We start from the raw sequence: 22,653 nt of genomic DNA, 5'->3' as shown, positions 1-22,653 counted from the left end.
AAAAATTTAAATGTCAAGATAAATATGCAGTCATATAAAATTAGAAATTATGGTATTGATGAAAAAAAACTCAAATAGCATTGTTACCTAAGTAGACTTTACAGTCTTCTATGCACATACCATTTACACATTATAACCAAAATAAAAATTTACAAATTTAGCAATAGACTTCATGAAAATAAAAAACAAAAGCACATACAGAGTTTAAACTTTTGAAAGAAGTGTACTCTGAAACTCAACACCTTCACGAGAATATGGTGATCCAAAAACGACAGCACGTGTAGCATTAAAAGCACACCATTTTTATCCTTTTTATTTTTCGTATTTGGATTCTATTATTACGTGTATATTATATAATTCTATCGCGTTAATTAATAATAAATTTAAATACAAATAAATCATAAAAAAAAAAAGTGAATGTGGAGAAGTTGCCATATATATATCTCCACATTTTACTGTCAATAATAGCATGTTATAAGAAATTATAACCGTCATTATTATGGGATACTAGTAGTTGTATATACAACTGTAATTCTCATGCTGCCATCTCTTCCTCCTTTAATTCTTCTTTTCAAATTCAAAAAATCCCATAACTCCCTCTCCTTAACATTCTCATTTTTCCTCTCTTCAAGCCAAATAAAATAAAATAAATCAAACTTCCCTTGTATTTCTCTGTTGTTAATTGAATAAGAATGAGCAGTCCATATACAGTAACCAAGCTTGTTAGATGGCGAATTAGAGATTGGGTATCTTGTTTCTACGCTTGCAGGTTCCCTTTAGGTAATTTTATTTGTTTCTCATAGAGTGTTGTATTTTTATTTTTTCTGTTAGTACTATAATTGATCTATTAGTATATTTGTAGAGGAAGAATCGAATAAGCTTTGTGCAATGACATCTCAGAAACCGAGTAGGAAAATGGTGTTTGATCCGATTGGTGATAGTAGGAAGAATAGAAAGAAGAAGTTGAATAAGAAAATGGAACAGAGGAAAAAAGAAAAAGTGAAAGTTTCAGCAGAGAAGGGTGAAAAGGAAGGAGAAAATGACTCGAGCTGGCCTCGATTCTCAGAAGAGGATTATATAGTGTTTTGCTTTGAAGACGATGGAGGAATACATATTGTGGAAGATAGAAAATCGGAGGTATTTCACCAGAAAATTGATCATGCTGACGTTACTTCGAAATCTGTTTGTAGGAAGGTAATGAATCTTCTTCAGTTCGCCTTTTTCGTGTGTGATAAAAATATTAATACTCTCAATGTGATCAAAATATTTCTTGTTTGATTGTTGAAAAACAGCTTAAATATGTAGAGGATGTATCAGAGTTCCTTCCTCAGAGTAAAAACGACATGATCAGTGTAGATGGAGAAAATAGCTTTGAATCAGCTGAAGAACAGATCCCCGTTATAGACGATAAGGTAAGTCCAATCTGAATGCACATTTTGGAGCATACGTTATCTATGTATTTGGGGTTTTGTTATCAACAGTATTCTCCCTTATCGTCTACTCCCGTCTTTTAGAATTCAGAAATTGTTACATGTTATTGGCAGGACCAGGGAAAAGGAATTGATGATATGGAAGATGAATGGCCACCGGCTGTTGTTAAAGAGATCAGTCACATAGGTGAGGTTAGTGATAGCAAAACAACTCCATCTGCGGAATCAAGTGATTCTAATTACTCCACTGGTAGCACTGGTTCCTTTGCTTTCCCTGTGTAAGTATCGTGATTTCTTCATATTATGAAACTCTTTTATTGATTGGTTTTAGCAGAATAAGTAACGGTATTTCGCCAAAATTGCAGATTGGGCTGGGAATTGATGGGCAGTCCAGCTCAAATGCCAAAACCTGAAGAAGATGATGAAGACGAAGAAGAAGAAGAAGAAGGTGGGCCACGTTTTGGGAAGCATAAGGCTTGGTGCAGCGTGCGTCATCACTGTTGCAAATTTTGACACTTGTTCTTCCCCTTGTCCCCATATGAACTGTTCTTACTGGATTCATCAAGCTCTTTAAAATACTTATATATATTGTTCTTTCGTTAATCAACAATTTTTTCCTTGTTAAGCGTGCTGTACTTATTTCCAGCAACAAAACTGAGTAAACTATAAAAAGAAAAAGTGGCATTCAACAACACTGTTCAGAATACAGCACATTACTAACTAATTATAATACTTGAGGAATTTACTGTCACCATCAATTATTTAAACAACATCATTTGCATAGTAATACAAACTTATAGTGGACAATTTCCCTATTAGAATCCATGTTTATGTTCTTAGAACAAGTGACTGCAGATATAATCTTGCTTTGGCAGCTTCGGAGAAAGATGCTTCATCTTGATTTTCTTTAGCAGCAGCAACTGCTGCAATATAAGCTTCTCTTGCCAGCTCTACTTCCTCCATTCCTAGTTCATTTGGCTGATCCTGTACAAAACAAATCTGAGAAATTACAATGCAACATAAAAAGCTGAAAACATAAATATATCACATCCTCAATTATGTTAGTACAACATGCAAGAAACCAGGTGAAGGTAGTCATTAGCTTACCGTTTCAATGTTCTTGTCGCATAAGTAAGGGATAACATCATAATCTTCAGCTAAAGTCCTAGAACCATTCTTTGTCAATTGTTGAACAAACTGCATGAACCGTGCGATTTCTTGCCGCACCACCTCTAAATCTTCCTGTAGTTTCTCCACTTTCTTGCTGGAAGTCGTAGCTTCCCATTCTAACTTCTCCACAGCTGCTTGCTTGTCAGCTAGCTTAACCTAAGAAGAGCCAAAAAAGAAGACAACAAGTGAATTCACCCATCAAATTATGGAGACAAGTGGAAATCTGAGCACAATCTAAGTGGTGATCTAGTAGTACGAGTCAGTCTAAAGGTGCAGTAATGTGAAAATGAACACCTCTGGAAAATTAACCATCACATATTTAGCTTGAAACTTCTAGTTGGCATCTGCTTCGATACTGAACAGAAAAGTATGGATATGATTATATAGCTACTGTATAACACAGGACCAAACTTGAGCCAATTGGCTAAAGAGTAACTGAGAGACATTTAACTAAAGCCACACAATGGCTTTCTAGAAAAACTCACATCTCCACTTTCTATTTTGTGGTTGGGGTTGGAGAGGGTGCAGAATGACATCAAATATTACCTTTGCATCAGATAGTTGCACTTGAGTCAATTTGAGTAAAGACTCCTTTTCTGCATATTCCTTCTTCATTTCATCTAGTTTAGCATAAATAGAAGCTATTTCATTCTTTGAGATCTCTACTTCCTTCAAAAGTTCATCTTTCTCCGATAATTTCTTTTGCAAATCCTCCACTTGCCCCCTCAAAGCCATCAATTCTTCTCTATCTTTTTCTGACAAATACGACCTTGAGGAAGGCATTGAAATGTTATCAGAGCATCCATCTTGGTCAGCACCAACATTTTTATTTTGGTCCCTATGTTTTTTGTTTGATTGAGCTGCATTCCTTCCCTTTGCTTCAGAAGTCTGCAGCAGTTGTCAACGTTAGCACATGTAATGGACCAAAACAAACCAATGCTAGTTTGCAATCAAGAGATATGCAAGCGATGAGAGGTTAATTCAAAGAAGAATATGCAAGCAATGAGAAGTTACTTCACATACACAACAAATCCAACTGCAATGCCTATAGGAGCATCATATTTGATCAGTTTCAGCTGAAACAAATTTGACTTGTTATTTATTGTAGCAAGTTGATGGGATGGCTTGACCTACAACCTGAGAGAAGAAATGGAGCTGGAGAAGGGAACTGGTACATTAAAGGCATTTATAGAGTAAGATATTAAATCCTTTTGATGCAAACTCTAATTTAGTTTGTTTAGAGGAAGCAAATTTGATTTGTGCTGGCATGTACGAATCTGAAGAATGCCTGGCATTATTGTTCCACACAAATAGTAATTATCCACTAAATCAATGCAAGTGAAATTCCAAGAAGGTTTATATTCTTATTTTTTTCCATGCACTGGTAACATTCACATTTCCATTGCAATGGTAACTAGCATTTTGAACCTTGTTTTCAAGCCTCAAATTTTCCATCTTTTAACCATAGCCTAATTTCATCCAAAAATGGATGACCACTAACAATGTAATCATCCATTGTAGTAGTCAGGACAAGCTAAAAATCTGGCATAAATAAACAAGCAAGACCAAAAGCATCTCCAAGACAACCACTTGAAAGATTAAACACCAATGATGAGTACAGGCAAATACCTGCACGACAAACTGACTTCTATGCATTATCAGCATTCAAAAAGAACCTCATACACTGTATCTAAAAAACAAGCACCCTATATAAATGTATAATAACTTACTTTCTTAGTACGAAGATACTAGTTGATAGAGCACCCAAGGGTGTGGCTTACAGGTCAATGAAGTGGGTTGAGAACTATGAGGTCTCATTTTGAAATGCCAAAAACAAAAATACTAGGTGAGTTCTTCCCATCTGTAGTAGCCTTGGTGGATAGAGTTACCTGGTATTGTTACTGGTGGAGGTGATAGGTATCCTGTAGAATTAGTCGAGGTGCCAACAAGTTGGTCTAGACACTATGGTTGTACAAAAAAGACTAGTTGCTAGAAAGACAAAGTGTTTTACTTGCTACAGTTTCATAAATATGTTAAATAAAAGTGAGAAATGCAATTTTCAGAGGGATTGTAAGGAATTGCATAAGTAACAATCCGACTCTAGTTACTTTATTGAACTTCCTATGATTTGCTTGACTGAGATGTCTTCTGTCTCCCAACAGATTTCTCCATCAAGATATGACAAAGTAGACTTCAGATGAACATAAATCTTTAGTCAAAAACTACTCTTATGACTTCTAAGAACTGTATCAGATATATCTTTCCTGTCTAGATTGTTTGCAATTGACTGTGAGGTACTTTGGAAGAGATTCTTTTGCACTGATTGCAAAGTGGCAATACTGTAACACCAACACCTCTAGTACTTCATCTCGATCTTTCTTTCAGTTTGAGGGTCTCATAAAGTGGGATCATCCAAATACGGTATTAGCCTTCAGTATCAGGACAAAGCTAAAATTGGGATAGATTAAGATCCAAGAGTACCCCATGCCTGGCAAGTGTAGAAGTTCTGATATCTCACTTGCTTACACAGAGACATACAAAAAGACAAAAAATGGGCCCAAATAAAAGATATTCTGTAGAACGCAAACTTTGACTGTCAAGGAGTCCATCACACTGAGAGAGCTGGAGACCGTAATACAAAAGGTTCCATGTATTCGATAATAAATCTGGGTCTATATTGCTGTCAACCTGGAAAATAGTTTGGTAAAAGTACCCTTAACAATATTTGAATAGCCATTCAATCACTAGTTCAATGAGACTCAAGTGAAAACTGGGTCTGGTTTAGACATCATTTGATCTAAAGCAAACTGCATCCTACTTTTAACTTAGAAAGCTACTGAAAAGATGTCATTAAAGGAAAAATACTTCAGAAACTTTTAAGTTAACATCTCTTTGCAATTTCAGTCCAAGGTAAGTCAAAATTCAGTCCACCGGGACTTACTTGAACCTCCCAATGCTATAAAAGGCTGCAATTTCTATATCCTATGAAAAATAGTGCCAGGAAGGTAAAGCATTAAATAAACATAATGTTATAGGAAAAGTTTCCAGGGAACTGGGGTTTATTAATTGTTGCTTCTATCTCTCTCTATATATATATATACAAACCATTAGAAAAACGAAATTTACCCACGAAAAACTGCAAGCAAGTTGAAATTAAATCATCATTTCTAGATTTTAGACTAAAAATATGCCCACTAGGGGAAAGTGGGAGAGGGAATTACCTTCTTGTAAAGAGACTCCCTTGAAGGCGTTTTAGTGTAGGTCATTGATCCCCTTCTAGTAAATGACGAATTCGCCTTTCGATCCTGTAAAATCACATGAATGAAATTTGAAATTCACACCCAGTTCAAGATTAAAAAAAAAATAACTCGGGTCAAGCAAAACTTTACTCATTATGTAATTTTAGAAATTCAACATAATACACCAGATAATCGAACTGAAAAAGCAGACACAGAAAGGAAAAAAAGGATTACAATGAGAGATTGAACAAGAGGGACGATCTGGACGAGGTCATTAAAGAGGGTACGGTCAACAGTTCCGGCAGCCGGATTAGAGAGAGAAGAATCAGTTCGCCGGAGTGTAGGAGAGCGGTCCTCGCCGGAAAGCCAAGACCTGGAGTCAGCTCCGGCACCGAAACCGCCATTGTTGTCCTGCAAATCTAGCAACTGCTGAGGCTCATACATTGTCGGATTTGTCGATTTCTGAGAATATTGAAATTTGAAATGCTTTTGGTTCTTCTTAGACTTTATAAAAGGAAATATTCACTATTTTTTTTTTTGGCTTTTCGAAAATAATTTCATTTCAATATGCTTTAAGGGACGTTACAACCAAAAAGAAAAGATTAATTTACTAAAATACCCATCAATTTCTAGCTAATTACGCTTTAATCTTTCTATCCATTTGCCGGCCTGCGCCTTTAGAAAAAAAATATGAAGAATTAGCATATTTTTGTAAATAGATATTGCAAAACTTGTTGACATGTTGTTACTAAAGAATTGAAAAAATTACAATCCTTATTCGAAAATCAATAAGTAAATCATTTCAAAAAATTACAAATTCATTTGCAAAAATGAAATATTTTATTTTGAAAATTACTTACTCAATCATTTTTACGAATATTATTAATAATTCTATAGGTACTTAAGAATAACTTTTCGAGTAATATTTCAGTGATTTATTCTCGACGGCTTATTAATGCAGTAAGTTCTACTTGTACCTATCTTAGCTGCTACATTACTAGAAGTTCCCAACTTTAGCTTTAATAAATATACTTGGAAGTCTATGATTGGGATAAAAAGTTGCTTGAGATACGATGCAATTTTTGGTTATAAGAAATGAAAGTGATTTTTTACATCAAAGTCCGAGTAATTCTTGAGTCGTATCGAGAAGTTTAACATTGAAAGTAAAACACTCTCTAACAAAGATGACTTCATACTCAGAGAAATTAAAACTCAAAATCTCTTATTAAACCATAAACTCTTGCCGGTGAAAATGAATTAAACTTGTGTAGATGTACTATATTTATAATAATTTCGAGTCAGACCTCAGAAAAATAAAAATACTAATTAAATATAATTATAATATATCACTGATGCAAAATATTTTTTATTATTAGCTTAAATCTAAAACAATCACGCACTTAATTCTTCCTACTATATATCATTTTGAGACATCTCAAATATTTAATGTACAAGTTCAGTAATCATCATTATTCCTTCCAAGGGTGAAATACTTTCTCTTAGAAAATCGGACAAAACGTGAAATTATTGAGGAGGTCTATATGTGTTAATCCTTTGTCCTTTTATATATATTCGTTCAATTCAAATATCAAAATCAAGATACTTTAGATAAAATTATAAATAATTATTTTACAAATAAAATGACCTAATTATCTTGTCCCTAGTACGCCAAACCAAATTAAGGACCCCTACAAACTATAATTATCATATTTTAGAGAGTCAATTAGTATGAAATGTCAATTCTATGATTAAAAAGGTTGCACTGCTTCTAACTAACAAAAACTGCTATCGTCGGCTAATTAATTTAAGCATTCCCCACGCAAAGAATTGTCCAAAAAGTGTAAGTGAAGGATTAATTTTTTATTGACACAAAAATTAAGAAAACTTAAACGTAACCATTAATTTGATTTTAATAATAAATTGCATTAATTGTACTACCAAATAAGAGAGTATGGATTTCCCTATAAATCCACCTTCTTTTTTCCTAATATATGAAATTGATAATAACAAAGTGATTTTTTTTTTGTGCTATCTTCTCCACCAATTTTCGAATTTCTGTATATGTATATGGCTTGTTTGCAGGTTACTATCAGTTGTTGATTAAAAAAGGTATTTTTCTTCGTTTATTCAAATCTTCATTTTCCTTGTTTAAGTAATTTATTTGTTGTTGTCATGAATATTTATTGTATTAGGAGATGTAGTTGTGAATAATCAACGATTGTTGAACCATCATTTCTGGGTAACTCCAGAAGCATATATATGCAACACACCAAGGGCGTGGCACTAGTGGTAGTTGATCGAGAGCTACGAGGTCTCAAATTCAAATCCTAACGGACAAAAAAACATTAGGTGATTTAACTTCTTTCCATTTGTCGTAGTCTGTTGGTGATAGGTATCCTGTGTAATTAGTTGAGGTGCACGTAAGCTGGTAGGGAGACCACTTATATATCTGCTGCAACTGCTACATGAGTATTTTGATCATTGTGAAGTTTTCAATCTAATAATGTGCCTTTAATAAAATGGCATAAAATAAGAAACAGTTGAGACCTTGTAATATAAGGATTAATTAAGGTCATCTACTCTGCCTTAGTAGTTGGTTCTCCCCTTTCACTGGTTTGGTTTGTTGATTGGTGTCATAGTTTTCTACTTCTCCATGCTTTTCTTTTTTCTGTAATCTTTATTACTTCCATTCTTGACTTCTTGGTGGTAGCAAATGTTTGGATTTAGTGTCATTTATTTATGTGTAGATTATTTTTTTCCATGAAGATGTATGTCACTTTCTGGTGATGTAGATATAGCATAAGCCCTCATGGTATGTCACCTATGATCTACGCAATAACATGAAATTTGTTTGTTAGCTAGTATTCACCATTTCAAACAAAATCAAGACGAAGAAATGATATTTTTCTTAGCTGATTTTGACTCATTAGTGTTCTCCTTTCAATCAACTCCTTGCTTCTTGTTGGCTGCTAATCTCTTAACTGAACTTCATATGACTTAAATTGTATATTAACCACACTTTTTCTTATTTACTTGATATATTTGCAATATTCTCGAAGCTAATACTCAAATCAAACATTCATCTATCATCATGTAGACATAAGCTGATGTTCCATGACTCTGAAGTCAGATTTTAGCTTGTTTTCCTTTTAGTTTTTCGTATATAAGATGGATTCTCGGACGAGTGTAAGACTCTGATCTTCCGGTAGACATATGCTGATGTTCTGTGGCCCTGATTTTTTCTTCTCTCAGTAAATGTTGCTTGTCATTGTCATGTCCATTCAGGAAAAGAAGATGTCATATGAAGCAATAAAATTTGAACCTTTTATGCCTAAAGTTATCTTGAAATATCACAAAAGAGTTGGTGACTTTCGCGTTATAATGAGCTCTTTTCTGTAATTTTGGTGCCTTGTGATGAGCTCAATCTTTCCTCAACTTATTCAATATGATTCAAGCTTTTCTTTATGTATGGTGCTGTAGTTCTTTCATGTAATTAAATGCTGTTATGCTAGAACATCACAGTTCTTTTATTCACTGCAGAGAAAGAGAGATGCAATGTAAAATCTGAATTATATGGAGTGCAAACTACCCGAATTAGTTGTTTTTCTTCAAGACAGAAACCATCAAGTTTTTAAGGACATATATATGGAAGGAGAACAATGTTCTTTGGAAAATTGTGAGTTGAACCACCATAATATTTATTACATGCTCAAGTATGAGCTTGACAAAAGTGCAGAATTAGGGAACAGAGTTTCTGAATCGTACGAGGGTATTGTTAAGCAGTTTGACGACTCAAAAAATCTGTTGATGGAAGGTAAATCGGATACTGAGATTGCTGATGCCATTTCCTATAGCCACGATGTTCCAAAACAGCGGAGTTTGGACAGAGAATTGGTTGATCAAAAAGAAAATCAGGTATTCTATTCTCTCTATACTTCACAGTTCCTGAATCCTGACTTGTTCTGTTTCATATGCTGTTACCTCTTTTTATAGGATCAAGAGCTGAAACTAGTCTCGATGACGTCTAAGTTTGTCTCCAAGGAAGCATGTTGTAACAAAAGTAGTATAGCAGATTCAATTTCTAGAGAAGGATCAGCAAATACAAAGGTTGAAAACAGCACCAGTACTGGAGATGGAGAGCCAAGAAGTTTAGCATCATTGTTTGCAGATCAGAACACTGAAAAGCTTACAGATGGTGAAGACATGAATCTTGTTGTCTTAGCAACAAAGCAATGTCATGATAACATCTCTATACGCTCGAGTAGCACCAACAGCACAAAATCTTTTGCCTTTCCTATGTAAGTTTTTCTGCTAAACTATTTTTCACACTTGACCTCAATCTCATATGTTTACCGCGGTTTAACTCTTTATCATACAGACTAACCTCAGAGTGGCCCGGCAGCCCTGTCAAGATGGTGGCAGACGATAAGAGAGAGTTTAAAAGGCGAAGTTGTCACTGGAGAACGTGCTTTGGTTGCTGCAATTTTTGATTTATTTAGTTTCTGAAGTTGTATAGCCGTTTCTTCTACTTGTCCATCATATTCACTCTTCTTGGTGTATAGACCATACATTATACATGTTGAAATATTGTTTTGGACATTTAGCAATCAATTGTTATTTCATTCAGAAAAGATGTTTACAACTCAAAGTAACAAGGTTTCAAACTTTTTGATTGCGTAATCGTAGTTATTGTGCAGATAAACCTCCATGTTAGATAAATCACTACACTGAAGTTTGTCGGAATTGTTCTTCTCTTGATAGAATAAACTCATAGGTAGTTTTAACCAGTGACATTTATAGGATTTTTCATAAGTCATATCACTATTTAATAAGTGAGCTAATGAAAGCGTAAGAGTAAGAAAAATGAGGCTGAGAAAGTTTGAACGACTTAACTACTAAGGCAGTGTCCTTCTAGCTTTTCTATTTTTGTTTTATTGTTATTTATTTATAACAACTAAGAAAATTCAACTAAGCAGTATGACAATTAACACTATCAGGTGAAGGTAATCAATATCTTTTATATCTATCAGATTAATAGGACTTTTTCAATACTTGATAAAATTGTTAAATCTATTAAAAAGAATGAAAAAAGGTCAAATTTAGGAGAAAGCTATGCAATCGACCACTTCTTTTCCACAATGAGGGTAAGGCTGGGCAATAAAACGGGATGTACCTGTATTGATCCGGTATCGTTTCGATTCGTCCTAATTCGGTTACCATGGAACGGAACATCTTGAACCGGAACGGATGCGAGGTTTGGTGTTGGTGTAACGGTTCCGATTTATCCCGATTTATTTTGTCCGATTTGGTTTCAGTTTCGATTAATTAAAATTTATTAATTAATTTATATTATATATTTATAAAATATAATTTATATTTTTTATTGAATAATAAATACTACCCAAGTTACACAATTAACCCTATTAGTAATACAAATTTAAATAAATTAAATTGATATTTTTTAATTGGTGTAATTATTTTATTCTTATTTTTATTTAATTTTTTAAAATTATAAATTTTAATTTATTTAAATTACAATTTATAAATATAACTTATAAATTATAACATATTAATAAATAATAAGTAATAACTTATAAACTTCAAAAAATTTAAATCTTGAAAATTTAATTAGACTTAATTAGACTTAACTTGCAAACTTAATAACTAAATGTTTTTAAAGAAATATCTTTAAGATAAACTTAAGTAAAAAATTACATTATAAATTTAAAAACTATTAATTTGAACTTAGAAAAATAAAAATAAAAATCATATTTTTGTAATTAAAAAGAATCATTTTTTGGAATAACTAGATGTATCATCCCATTTATCCATCCCGTTCCATTTCGGTTTCATTCCGTTATATAGTGGGACGGGACAGAATTGAGTATCCGTCCCGATAATTCCGTTCTGGTTGATCTCAATATCCATCAACGAACCGATCAACTCATCTCGTCCGTTCCGATGGTCCCGTTTCAATCTGTTGTCCAGTCTTAAATAAGGGTATCCAAATTATAATTTTATGAAAATTTCATAAATTTATTTCAAAGTCAACTCTCTTTCATAGCTGCACCTTGTTACACGCTTCCACCGCAATAGCGTAGACTTCACTTCTGGCTATCATTCCTTATTATTTGGGTACCCTGAATCTAATAGATATAGCAAAATGTAAATTCCATTTTATTCATTCACTATTTTTCTCATACTTCCAAATAGCTCTTTAAAGATTCGAAGTGATTTTAATGGATTTGTGGCTAAAGGCACGGAGCTTCGCGGAGGAAGCTGCTAAGCGATCACAGGAGTTTACCGTAGAAGCTGCTAAGCGTACACAGGAGCTCAGTTTTGCCTCCGCTAAGTTATCCGATGTCGTTTCAGAGGCTTCCAAGCGTTCAAAGGAGATTGCGGCCGAAGCTTCTAAGCGTTCTAAGGAGATCGTTGCCGAAGCTTCTAAACGCGCCGATCAGATCAAGTTTCAAATTCCCGCTGCCGCTGCACTCTCTAGCCTTGTCGATTCCTCAACTTCCCCTCAAACTGCTTCGGCTATTACTACGCCGGCTGATCTTGAAAAATTTGGAGTCACTGACGACTTGAGAGAGTTCGTTAAGGGCATTAGTAGGGATACATTCCAGAATGTTCAACTTCAAGGTACTTGTTCTGCTCGCTTTCTCTCTTTCTCTCTCTGTCTGTCGCGTGCTCATTCTAATGCATGCATTGCTACCAGCATCTCTGAAAAAAGGATAAAAATGTAGTACATTGTCCTATAGCAGATTGTTATCGTTTAATTTGTATGTTTATTCATTTTGTTGTGCTTAATCTGCAAATTCCTGTAGTGAGTTTTCGTGTTTGCAGATTGTTATTGTTTATTTGGATGTTTATTCATTTTATTGTGCTTAAACTGCAAATTGGAAGAAATCAGATCTAGCCGTCAGCGATCTCTCAATCACCAACTATTTTCGTATGATCACGGTGGAAGGGGTGGGGGGAGTACTTTAATTTTGGACACATTTTTTGAAGCTCAAGAAGCTTTTCATAAGCGGCTATTCGGTAAGCAATCAGAACAAAATGAAGATGTAATTAGTTACTGAATTTTCTTGCTAAAAAACTTGCCACACTGTGTTTACTCTATACACACTGATTTACCAAGGTTAAGTCATAAGTTAAGGTGAGAATTCGTATGAATTTACGATGCTTTAGTAATAAAAGCATGTGTGAAAACATGTGTCATGCTTCATTGGTTGGAACAAACACCGAGTGTGGATAATTGTTTACCAATTTTCGTTTCCTTGTTAAATTATGTGCACCTTCTTTCGATCTCTTGAGTCATCCATATGAGAAGATACTGGCTTAACTGTAACGTCTATTGGTGTGCAGATGAGTCAGAGATGTCTGATATTCCTACAGTCTCAAACATTCGGCAGGATCTTACAGAGTTTCAGGAAAAACATGCGAAACTTGTTCTTTCATCTGTCAAGGTATGACTCTCATTGTCATTACCTGGTCAAAGTTGGTATAGAAAAGATCTCTAGTTTCTTGTATTACTTAATGGTGCTTAATCGAGGTTAAATAATAAGGCATCTTGATTGTCACTTCTCTTATGGTCTATTGAATTTCAATAACTAGTGTTGGTCATATTTCTGCTGTTCCTAGTGCTAAATCTGACTTGTTACATCAATGTAGATCATAGTTGTGTTGAGGGCTGCGCCCTTTCAAAGATAAAAGTTACATTTCAAAAATTGTGATGAAGGTTACTATGTTTCACTGGACCTGCTCGGTGGAAGAGTTAATATACTTGTTCAAATAGTTCTAGCTCTCTTTCTGTTTTTCCCATTATAACCTTTTTGATTTGAGGGATAGTTGACAGGGATCAAGCTGTTGAGAATTATGCTGTTCTGATAAAGATGAATTTGGCAGTTAGTAGATCTAAGTCAACTAACAGCATTTACATTTTCGTTTCCCTTTATTTCTTTATGTGCAGGAAATCTCAAAGTTGAGGTATGAGATATGCCCACGCATAATGAGAGAGAGAAAGTTTTGGAGAATCTACTTCATTCTAGTTAACAGTCATTTAGCACCGTAAGTACCTTTCTGGAAAAATAATCTCTTCTTCCTTGAATGTGTTGCTTATTTTGTATTGCTGGAATATATTGCAATAAACATGAACCGATAATTAAATATCTATTTGGTGCGTTGTTCTGTAATTTTGGGTAAAGACTTTGTATAAAAAAGCTGCTGTAAATTTGGTCAGGATTATAAGATGAGTTTTCGTCAAGTATTTAAGAGAATATAGCTAATGTTAGACCTTCAATCATCGAAACGGATATATGAACTGGGCTGGTCATTTACAGATTACAGCTTTCTGGTCATTCTCATTCCTATGGAACTGTCAAATTGTGTGTGCTGAGCTAACACTATTTCCTCTTAGTTTCATAAAATTTGATCATATATCTGCATGTGCACATTTTTCCTGTTAGTTCAGTGATGAAGTAGGAAAATTTATAAGAAGATAGTAGTATTATTGAGGACGCACAGTGAATATAACTCTGTGAATGATAATTTTAATGGAAGCTTCCTATTTCCTTGCAAATCTGAAGAAGCATTTTCAGTAAAGAGCCCAACTTCTTTACACCATTGGAAGTCATGTACTCCCTATGTAAAAATTTGTTTGACCTATTTTGACTTGGCACAGAGTTTAAGAAAACAAAGAAGACTTTTGAATCTTGTGGTCTTAAATTAAAGATATGTCAAATATACCAAAAACCGAGTAGTCTTGTGGTCTTAAACATGCCATGTGGAAAGTTGAAATTAAAGAAATTGCTACATTTTTTTTGGAACGGACTAAAAAGTAGGCCAGCCTAGTCACAAATAGTTGAACATGCATTTCTTTGATTTCGCTCTGGTTGTTACTTGTTAGCTTCATTATTTAATCAACTACATTTGGTGCAGGTATGAAAAGAAATACATGGACGAAAAGAAAATAATATCTGCTGAAAAGGCAAATATCGAGGAGGCAAAGGATATTTCATCAGAAGGAAAAACTTCTGAACCAGTGATCGGGGCAACAACCCAGGCAAACAAGAAGGCAGCCTCATCAACTGCTGACCAGGATTTGGATGTTTTTCTTCTCGGAGAGGAAAGTGATGAAGGGCCAGGTACTCTGTTTACCATCTCACGTTTTTGCCACCTGGTATAAGGAGTGATAGTATTTAATTTATTTGTGGAAATTAGGAAAGGTACTGTTCATCATCCTTCTTTGCTCTCTGCCCTCTCCCACCAAAGAAAGCAAAGAGAAAAGAATAATAACACACAAGTATTCAGAACCTGCCATCTTTCTTTCTTTCATACTCTTCCTTTACTGTACTGTAGACCTAACCAAAAAATGTATTTACAGTTTCGGTCGTTCATAATATTGTTAGTCTATTTCAGTTATTTTAATCGGCAGGCTGTCCATTTGCCCAATCCTGTCAAGATCACCATAATCAGTAGTCAAATAGTACAAAGCTAGAGGACAACTATGTTACGTGCTTAAATCCAGATTATCATCTATCCTTGCTGTCATCTACTTTATGGTATTTGTGTAGCATTTGAGGACAAATTGTACTATAGGCAAAGATGTATGTACACATAAGAGATGTGAAACTCAAATAAGATGACCAAATGAAAACATCATTTATCATAAAAAGAAGACCGGTCACAATATAAGAGATGGTGCTTTCTTGCATCCACAAATTGTCAATGTATATTCTCTTTCATTCATTTGGCTTTTGTTCTCCAAGCAGCATTGATCTAACTGCTAGAAAGTAGCCAACAGGTCTGCATATTACAAGTGATCACCTGAGAAGCCTTTATTTATTTCTCAGAAGCTAAAGATTTATGATCTGATTACCACCAACAAGAAGTCTCGGTTTTTGGTCTTGAAGAATAATGAAACAGTCAACGCGTAATTTGTCCTCATATTGCAAGCCTATCCTTCTTCCAAGTTATCAGTTGTCTAATTGGTTAACTCATCAGATTTCTGTATATCTTGTTTCTTTTTGGTTTTATTTTCTGCCTTCTCTTTTCCTTCCCAAAGCATACAGGATCATTTCTAGACATAGCCTTTGTGTTGCTGTTATTGAATTTCATTTGTAGTATTCTCAAATTCAAGGAGAATAGTCAAGCGGTTATGCACTGACTCTATCTCTTTTTTTGTTCAGATGATGGGGCGAATGCTTTTGACGATGATTTTGACAAGCTATAGATAGGTGAGCATGGTTTTGTTATTCGATATAACTTTGTATTTTACGAGTTAAATTTTTGTATTCCTCCACTCTCATGACATGCTGAGATCATAACTAAGTTAGAAATTTGTGTTCTGGTATAGTTATGTCAACCATGTAATGATGTATATTTTTTTTGTGAGAGGATGCTTACTATATGTAATATATTTGAACATCCCACAAACAATGTACAAGTTGGATGTTTCCTTCATCTCGTTTCACAAACTTTTCGTTCTTGGGAGGGGGGCAGTTGGGTGACATGCTCCAGTACTCTAGTATTGGAAACATGAGGGTTTTCATTATCGTCTTGCAACATTTGAATTTTCTCCAGCTCTGTAAATGGATTGTGCTTTTAGCATGTTTATATCATATCAAATGGAATTATATGTTAAATGCCCATGTTATTAGGTTAAAATAATATAGAGATCTCACTTGGAGAACTTTCAAGAGTATTTGACCAAGTATGATCTGAAAACTTCAGCTCGAGACAAGGTGTTATGGTACTTGGAGTTCTTTCTAGTAGCTCATTCGGATTCTTAGATTCTGATGACTTTTTGTGAAAGCCTACAGGAAAAAGGTGAAACATCGGTTACTTGCTGCTTCGAGAAGTTGAGATTGAAATCGGCAGGAAGTTCACACATCCATGCATGATATAATCCAGCTCATATGAAATAGGCATATACTCGCTTACTTGCAACCTTCCTCTGCATGCATCTTGTCCATTCCTTGAATCTTTTTCTTTCTTTTTCAACTTTTATTCCTTTGCTGGAGCTGCAGAAGATAAGGTAGGTGACTGAGGAAGTCCGTTGGTACGTAATGCTTTCGTTTTGGAGGTGTAAAGTTAGAATTCTTTTAGTGACCTTATTATTCACTTTTTATTGAGTTGTTGGTTACTTTTTAGTTCTACATCACCTGCTCTAAATATAGTTTTAAAGTTCCGGCTGCATGTTGAGTTTCAATGCTGCCTACTTTCTCAAGTTGCTGGTATGTACTCTGAATGTAGTTTTGTTGTCCAGCAGCTGCTTCTTCGACGGTCTTGCTGCCTGTAAAGGGCCAAATTATTCAAAGTTAGTTTTGGATGTGAAATGTAAACAAAAATAGAGAGGATGAGTAAACATTGGAAGAGTGAAATTTATTGACATCATATTATTACTATGACCTTTCTGATAAAGACTACAAAAAACAGATTAACGGACACATATGAAAGGAGTACATATTATTTGAGCGGTGTATGTGGGTAACGGTGAGTGAAGTGCTGCATTTAATTTTATTGATATCCAGTGGACCACTGGAAGGTATTTGTTGAAAATTGCCAAAAGTTACATGGGAAGTACTTAGGTTTGTCATGCAACGTTTGTTCCTTTCTCAAACATAAATTTAGTTTCAGTACTATATACTAGAGTGTATTATTGCCTTTCTTAGGAATACAAAGTTCAAAATTAGTATGATAGCCGATTCTTTGTCTGGGAATATCTTTTACCATGTCAACAGAAAGTCTAAATTTTCATGCTAACAATTAATCATGTTACACACTTTTTCCAGAAATGTTTATGCAAAAGAAAAATATATAAATGTATTTTCATTGCATAGTTCTATTGAACACAGAAGTATTAATTCTTACCAAATAACTTCTATCTACCAAAAGTATGCACTTAAGTACTTGTTTTGAACTTTTTATGTGTAAAGGATTCTCAATGAAAAAAATATTATATATGTTATTCTTCATTCTAAAAATAGAATAATAGATAATATATATATTATATTATATTAAGAAAAGTCAAACAAAACAAGATCTTTTAAAGAATAATTGCAATTTTTTCAGTAGCATCTTAAGCAGAATAATTATACATGTTCATGCATGGATATGTAGGGCGGCGGACCTAATTTTCTTCGAACCTTGGTTTTTATTTGATCAACATAATGATATGTGTTAATGTAGAATTTTGAAGCAAGAAGAGTTTTTTTTTTTTTTCATTACATATTATTTATAGGATATTATTTGATATATGTTTCACTATTATATGAAGCAAAATTTATTGCGCAGACTAGTCAGAACTGTTTTTGTCTCAACTATGAGACATATATTGTTGTTTGTTTGGTATTATTAGCTGAGTTGTCTTGTTATGGAATTATATGATGTGCTAGGAAGCAATTTTTCTTCCTTATAATTAATTATTTGAGATATTATTGATTCTGTTTTGTCTTTAAATAATATACTTATTATTATTATATACGAAGCAGACTTCTTTACAGCATATACTGGTTCGACATATATGAAATTCCAAACTTCTATACATGTGTCATAATTACAATGATTAAACGGATTAATGGGTGCTAATTATTTTGGTTCCAGTTAATTAATGTTCGTAGTTGGTGGATTTTGTCCATAACCTATACATACTCTTTTTATTTCTTTATATATATCTTCCAATTAAGGAAAAATTGCTGCATTTTCTCAATCATCAATTTCCATTCAATTGATATATCAAAAAAAGGATTAGTAAAAGATATTATTTGACTGCAACACCTTCATTATAAATAAATTTGGACCTACCTAGCTAGTTAGATCTTAAGTGTAATATCTTTTAACACGTCAACAACTTTTATGTTATACTTCTTACCTTATTTATCAAAATATATATATAAAAAAAACTATAGTTCCTATGAGCCAATCTCGTAATGGATCGAATTAATTGCAATTTTTATATCTTTCTTGCAAGAAGGATATAATGAAAAAGAAATCTTTACGTGGAGTATATATATTTTTTTTCTATTCAAATAGTAATTCATTTCCTTTGTTGCCAATTATATGACATAACTTTTCATTAATAAGGTGTTGTCTGATCTGGACAATTTTGAAGAAAAAAACACATTTGAGGTTTTTTTTTTTTTCAAAATAAAGAGTAATAAGTGCAAAGAAAAAATGTTCTAATAATTGTAAACATTTAATTATTGAAAAATAATAATTTAGAGAAATAGAAAAGTCTTTTATTGTAATCTCTTCATTATAATAATATCTCTTCCGTCGGCATATTTACACACATCGTAATCGGTTCTCTTAATATATTTGGCCTCTATTTGAACCATAGGCTTCTTTATTTTGTTTTTTAAAATTATTCAATCCGTTTATAATTTACTCGTCAAATATTGACTTAAAACAAAAAAAAATGTATAAATTATGATTTTAAATTAAAGATATGTAGAATGTGTCATACAATCTTTTAATTTCGTAGTTTAAAAAAATGAAAAAATATTCTCTTAACATAGATTAAAAAGAAAAATAGAATAAATAAATAAAAACAACGAAAATATTGCGTTTAGAATAGTAATTTAGAAACAAAGAAGTACATCTGTCATTTCATATGCAAGTTGTTCAAAGATCCTAACGTTCAAGATTTTAGTTTGTCTCAACCATGTAATATCTTTTACTACTATGTTTTTGGTATTATTAGAAGATTGAGTTGTCAAATTCGAAATTTGTCACTATTTTGTGGCATTATTATATATTATATTATGTGTTTTCTCCCAAGCCACTACTTAACATATTTTCTATCTTCGTATTCTAATAATTTAAATTTCTTTATGATTGATATTGTTTCTTCCTTCCATTGTCCAACCTTATAATATAATAAGGTCGATCATTTATATATGATTACAGACGTGCATCCATAATGATTAAATGTATATTTGTTTCTGATTTTGGCATTTTTTCATAATTTACGCATTCCGTTTAAGTATTTATTTAATATTTTTTCTTTAAGAAGTTGTTGCACGTATGTTGATCAACTTATAAAAATAAAAAAAATCCTGATTCATATGAACCCAACATTTTTATACGAAAAAATAAAATATATGTAAAAATTAAATAACTTAAATATTTATCCTTTAATCTCAATTTATGTAAATTTATATTTCTATTTAAATATGTAGTTGAAAATAGAAATTAAATAATTAATTTATCTATTTCAATTTGTTTGTCTTATTTATTTTTTAATCTGTTTAAAAAAATATAATTTTTTTTTATTTAAATATAACGATAAATGACTATCATGGCTAAGGTAGATGAAAGTAACTTAAAAGTGTCAATAAAGTTGTCAGATAGTTGTAACAATAAATATAGTGTATATTATGCTAGAAATTTGTACATTCTTTTTTAACGGTAAGAATTAGAACTAAGTTACTGAATCTTCACGTGCTTGAATTTACTTTCAATTTATATTTCCCTTTCTAGAATGGAATGAGTTTATGGATGAAGCAGTAACTTCATGTCATTGACAAAAAAAAGGATATCAATAAATTAAACGGCAGTTTGGTGTACCATAAAATATTTTATTTACAAAAATTTATTGTACGTTATTTTATCCTTGTATTCTTTTACGAAGTGAACTTGAAGTTAAAAAAAAATATCTAATTATTACATCATTAATCTAGATATTATACTTTTTATCTTGACAAATCATAAAATGACTTTTTATCTTTCACTTTCTTTGTAGTTATGAATGACCTAATGAGTTTGGCGAAAAGAATAAGATGTTAGACAAGTATAGTTTACTCCAATTTCTAAAGTTCGAGATAGAATTTAAAATTTTAAAATTTATGTATTTTAGATTGGAACTTTTTTTTGCTTAGAGAATAGTAGGTATCGTCACTATAATAAAAATAATTTTAGCGGTAATACATAGTCATATTAATAAAGAGGGTTAATTTTTTTTATCGGCATTAGTTAAGTGTTATTAGATTCAATGTCGCTAAAGAAGAGTTTTAATTGTCGCTAAAAATAATATTTAACGGCAACTGCTAATTAATTGCCGCTAAAACTCATTTTTTGATGTTATGAGTATATATTATTTTTAGATTCGAAATACAAATAAATAGATAATCTGAATTGAAATTATTACGCTCAACCCTAACCACCATTGCCTAATAACATTTCTATAAAGTTGGCTTTAATTAAGCTTGGTTCACAGTTGATTAATAATGTATAATAAAGACGATCATTGTCTAATTAAATTGATATATTGTATGACAATGTATCTGTACGACCAGTTGTATTATTTTTTTTTTTGGTATAACGACAATAGATCGTATATATATATTGAATAATGGCCGATATATACAGTAAAACCTTCCAAAATATTTTATATAAGGCAGAAAATCGTACTGCACCCTCAAAGACTTTAATTATTTAATGATGATAATTGACATATTTATAGATGAAAATGTAAGTAAGAAAAAGTGATACATATTAATTTATAATATGTCAGCTCTCACATGGTGAAAAGGGAAAATATACTATAGAGTTGTACAATTATTATTAGAATATATATATTACCAAAATAGTCGAGTTTTATTTGGTAAGTCCGACATACATCATTTGTACTGTTGATTAATTTTTACTAAAAATTAAAATTTACAAAATTACTCAATCCTTAAATTTAAACTTATTGCAGTGGTTTAGCATGTGCGATCTCCAACTCGTGACTAAAGGAAAACTCCTTAACAAAAGATGTTTATATATGTGATCTATATTATACGTACGTGTAATAATAAATATATGATATATATTTTTCACGTAAATATATTATTTAATTATAACTAATTAATAGTAGTAGATTGACTCGAAGGCATAACACATGTATTTTGCCCTCTTCATCAAAGAATAAGTAGATTTTTTTTTACTACATGTTGAGTTATATGTTCAAATACCTCGATCCTTTAAATATGTATAAATAGTGATAGTATACAGTACTAAAAAACATAAAAAAACGAACGAAAGGACTAAAAAAAGGATGAAATATTAATTAACTCTGTTAATTAACTATAACAAAATAGTACTAGTGTAATTTATCTTCCCCATTCTATGAAATTAGTAACTTAAGTGGTAGTTTAAAATTAATTTTTACTTATACAAGTGCGGCCAAATGAATGGGGCCTAATTTTTACCTTTTTAGGCTAATCAAAAGGTGCCAATTATCGTGTACTCAGTTTGATTATAGGCAGAAAGGGAAAAGGGAAAATGAAATTTACCAAATATATTGAGCTAAATTAAATATTGTACTAATGTAATTCAACCTATAAATGTAATTAATTAATTAAACCAAAAGAATTGAAGAAGCCAACGAATCGAATCAAAGTAAACATCATTGACAAAGACAGACAGCTATTCGCGTGATTGATGCATCAAATCATTTTTCCACACATACTATATATAGTTGTTAAATATATATTATCGCTGTTTATTTTTTTTGTCTACGATATTATCATAAATAAATATTCATGTCTATTTGTTACATTTTTATTAGTAATTATAGTCATTTCACAAAATATTAAATTTATTATATATACTTAAAAGATGAGTCCGAAACTCAAACGGTAGAAAATATTAACAAAAATTCCAAAAGGGTATATAAAATTTTATATAAACCAAAACGGTAAAATCGCTCCGCCGGCAGCGATTTACTTCAACTGAAAAAGCAAAATCGCTGCCCCAGCAGCGATTTTGCCAAAAAGTTTTTTTCTTCTTACAAATCGCTGCCAGGGCAGCGATTTATAAAAAAAAAT

General features: G+C 32.3%; 4 protein-coding genes across 7 annotated transcripts; 3 read left to right on the top strand and 1 right to left on the bottom strand.

Moving 5' to 3' along the window:
* Positions 1 to 533: 533 nt before the first annotated feature.
* LOC107012275 (protein BREAKING OF ASYMMETRY IN THE STOMATAL LINEAGE) lies at positions 534 to 2,119 on the top strand. Its single transcript, XM_015212073.2, has 5 exons — positions 534 to 780; positions 863 to 1,194; positions 1,293 to 1,412; positions 1,545 to 1,708; positions 1,796 to 2,119. The coding sequence occupies exons 1-5, from the start codon at positions 693 to 695 to the stop codon at positions 1,941 to 1,943; spliced, it is 852 nt and encodes a 283-aa protein (XP_015067559.1). The 5' UTR covers positions 534 to 692; the 3' UTR covers positions 1,944 to 2,119.
* Positions 2,095 to 6,373, bottom strand: LOC107012274 (protein MICROTUBULE BINDING PROTEIN 2C). Its single transcript, XM_015212071.2, has 5 exons — positions 6,074 to 6,373; positions 5,822 to 5,905; positions 3,147 to 3,488; positions 2,538 to 2,756; positions 2,095 to 2,414 (listed from the first exon to the last, which is right to left on the bottom strand). Exons 1-5 carry the CDS (start codon positions 6,281 to 6,283, stop codon positions 2,259 to 2,261), a joined length of 1,011 nt encoding a protein of 336 aa, XP_015067557.1. The 5' UTR covers positions 6,284 to 6,373; the 3' UTR covers positions 2,095 to 2,258.
* Positions 6,374 to 7,739: 1,366 nt separating this feature from the next.
* Positions 7,740 to 10,503, top strand: LOC107013027. Of its 2 annotated transcripts, XM_015213010.2 has the most exons (5): positions 7,740 to 7,948; positions 8,032 to 8,188; positions 9,380 to 9,754; positions 9,833 to 10,137; positions 10,218 to 10,503. In XM_015213010.2, exons 3-5 carry the CDS (start codon positions 9,413 to 9,415, stop codon positions 10,327 to 10,329), a joined length of 759 nt encoding a protein of 252 aa, XP_015068496.1. In that variant the 5' UTR covers positions 7,740 to 7,948; positions 8,032 to 8,188; positions 9,380 to 9,412; the 3' UTR covers positions 10,330 to 10,503. The 2 variants fall into 2 exon arrangements, with proteins under 2 accessions (XP_015068496.1, XP_015068497.1); XM_015213011.2 differs by lacking the exon at positions 8,032 to 8,188 and having other exon boundaries at positions 7,826 to 7,948.
* Positions 10,504 to 11,913: 1,410 nt separating this feature from the next.
* Positions 11,914 to 17,244, top strand: LOC107012705. Of its 3 annotated transcripts, none has more exons than XM_015212612.2 (6): positions 11,914 to 12,481; positions 13,208 to 13,308; positions 13,812 to 13,909; positions 14,780 to 14,985; positions 16,030 to 16,077; positions 16,663 to 17,244. In XM_015212612.2, the coding sequence occupies exons 1-5, from the start codon at positions 12,079 to 12,081 to the stop codon at positions 16,071 to 16,073; spliced, it is 852 nt and encodes a 283-aa protein (XP_015068098.1). In that variant the 5' UTR covers positions 11,914 to 12,078; the 3' UTR covers positions 16,074 to 16,077; positions 16,663 to 17,244. The 3 variants fall into 3 exon arrangements, with proteins under 3 accessions (XP_015068098.1, XP_027770966.1, XP_015068097.1); XM_027915165.1 differs by having other exon boundaries at positions 16,656 to 17,244; XM_015212611.2 differs by lacking the exon at positions 16,663 to 17,244 and having other exon boundaries at positions 11,915 to 12,481; positions 16,030 to 16,303.
* Positions 17,245 to 22,653: the final 5,409 nt, after the last annotated feature.

Source organism: Solanum pennellii, chromosome 3 (genome assembly GCF_001406875.1).
Source record: "Solanum pennellii chromosome 3, SPENNV200".
Lineage (NCBI taxonomy): Eukaryota > Viridiplantae > Streptophyta > Magnoliopsida > Solanales > Solanaceae > Solanum > Solanum pennellii.
This window is presented reverse-complemented; position numbering and strand designations above follow the sequence as displayed.

Bases quoted from the DNA above. Each gene is read 5' to 3' on its own strand.
- LOC107013027 (XM_015213010.2), top strand. From the start codon at position 9,413: ATGGAGTGCAAACTACCCGAATTAGTTGTTTTTCTTCAAGACAGAAAC. The intron at 9,755-9,832 runs GTATTCTATTCT...CTCTTTTTATAG, and splicing joins TTGATCAAAAAGAAAATCAG to GATCAAGAGCTGAAACTAGT. The intron at 10,138-10,217 runs GTAAGTTTTTCT...TTTATCATACAG, and splicing joins AAATCTTTTGCCTTTCCTAT to ACTAACCTCAGAGTGGCCCG.
- LOC107012274 (XM_015212071.2), bottom strand. From the start codon at position 6,283: ATGTATGAGCCTCAGCAGTTGCTAGATTTGCAGGACAACAATGGCGGT. The intron at 5,906-6,073 runs GTAATCCTTTTT...GTGATTTTACAG, and splicing joins CTCTTGTTCAATCTCTCATT to GATCGAAAGGCGAATTCGTC. The intron at 3,489-5,821 runs GTAATTCCCTCT...CAACTGCTGCAG, and splicing joins GGGAGTCTCTTTACAAGAAG to ACTTCTGAAGCAAAGGGAAG.
- LOC107012705 (XM_015212612.2), top strand. From the start codon at position 12,079: ATGGATTTGTGGCTAAAGGCACGGAGCTTCGCGGAGGAAGCTGCTAAG. The intron at 12,482-13,207 runs GTACTTGTTCTG...ATTGGTGTGCAG, and splicing joins CCAGAATGTTCAACTTCAAG to ATGAGTCAGAGATGTCTGAT. The intron at 14,986-16,029 runs GTACTCTGTTTA...TTTTTTGTTCAG, and splicing joins GGAAAGTGATGAAGGGCCAG to ATGATGGGGCGAATGCTTTT.
- LOC107012275 (XM_015212073.2), top strand. From the start codon at position 693: ATGAGCAGTCCATATACAGTAACCAAGCTTGTTAGATGGCGAATTAGA. The intron at 1,195-1,292 runs GTAATGAATCTT...GTTGAAAAACAG, and splicing joins CGAAATCTGTTTGTAGGAAG to CTTAAATATGTAGAGGATGT. The intron at 1,413-1,544 runs GTAAGTCCAATC...TGTTATTGGCAG, and splicing joins TCCCCGTTATAGACGATAAG to GACCAGGGAAAAGGAATTGA.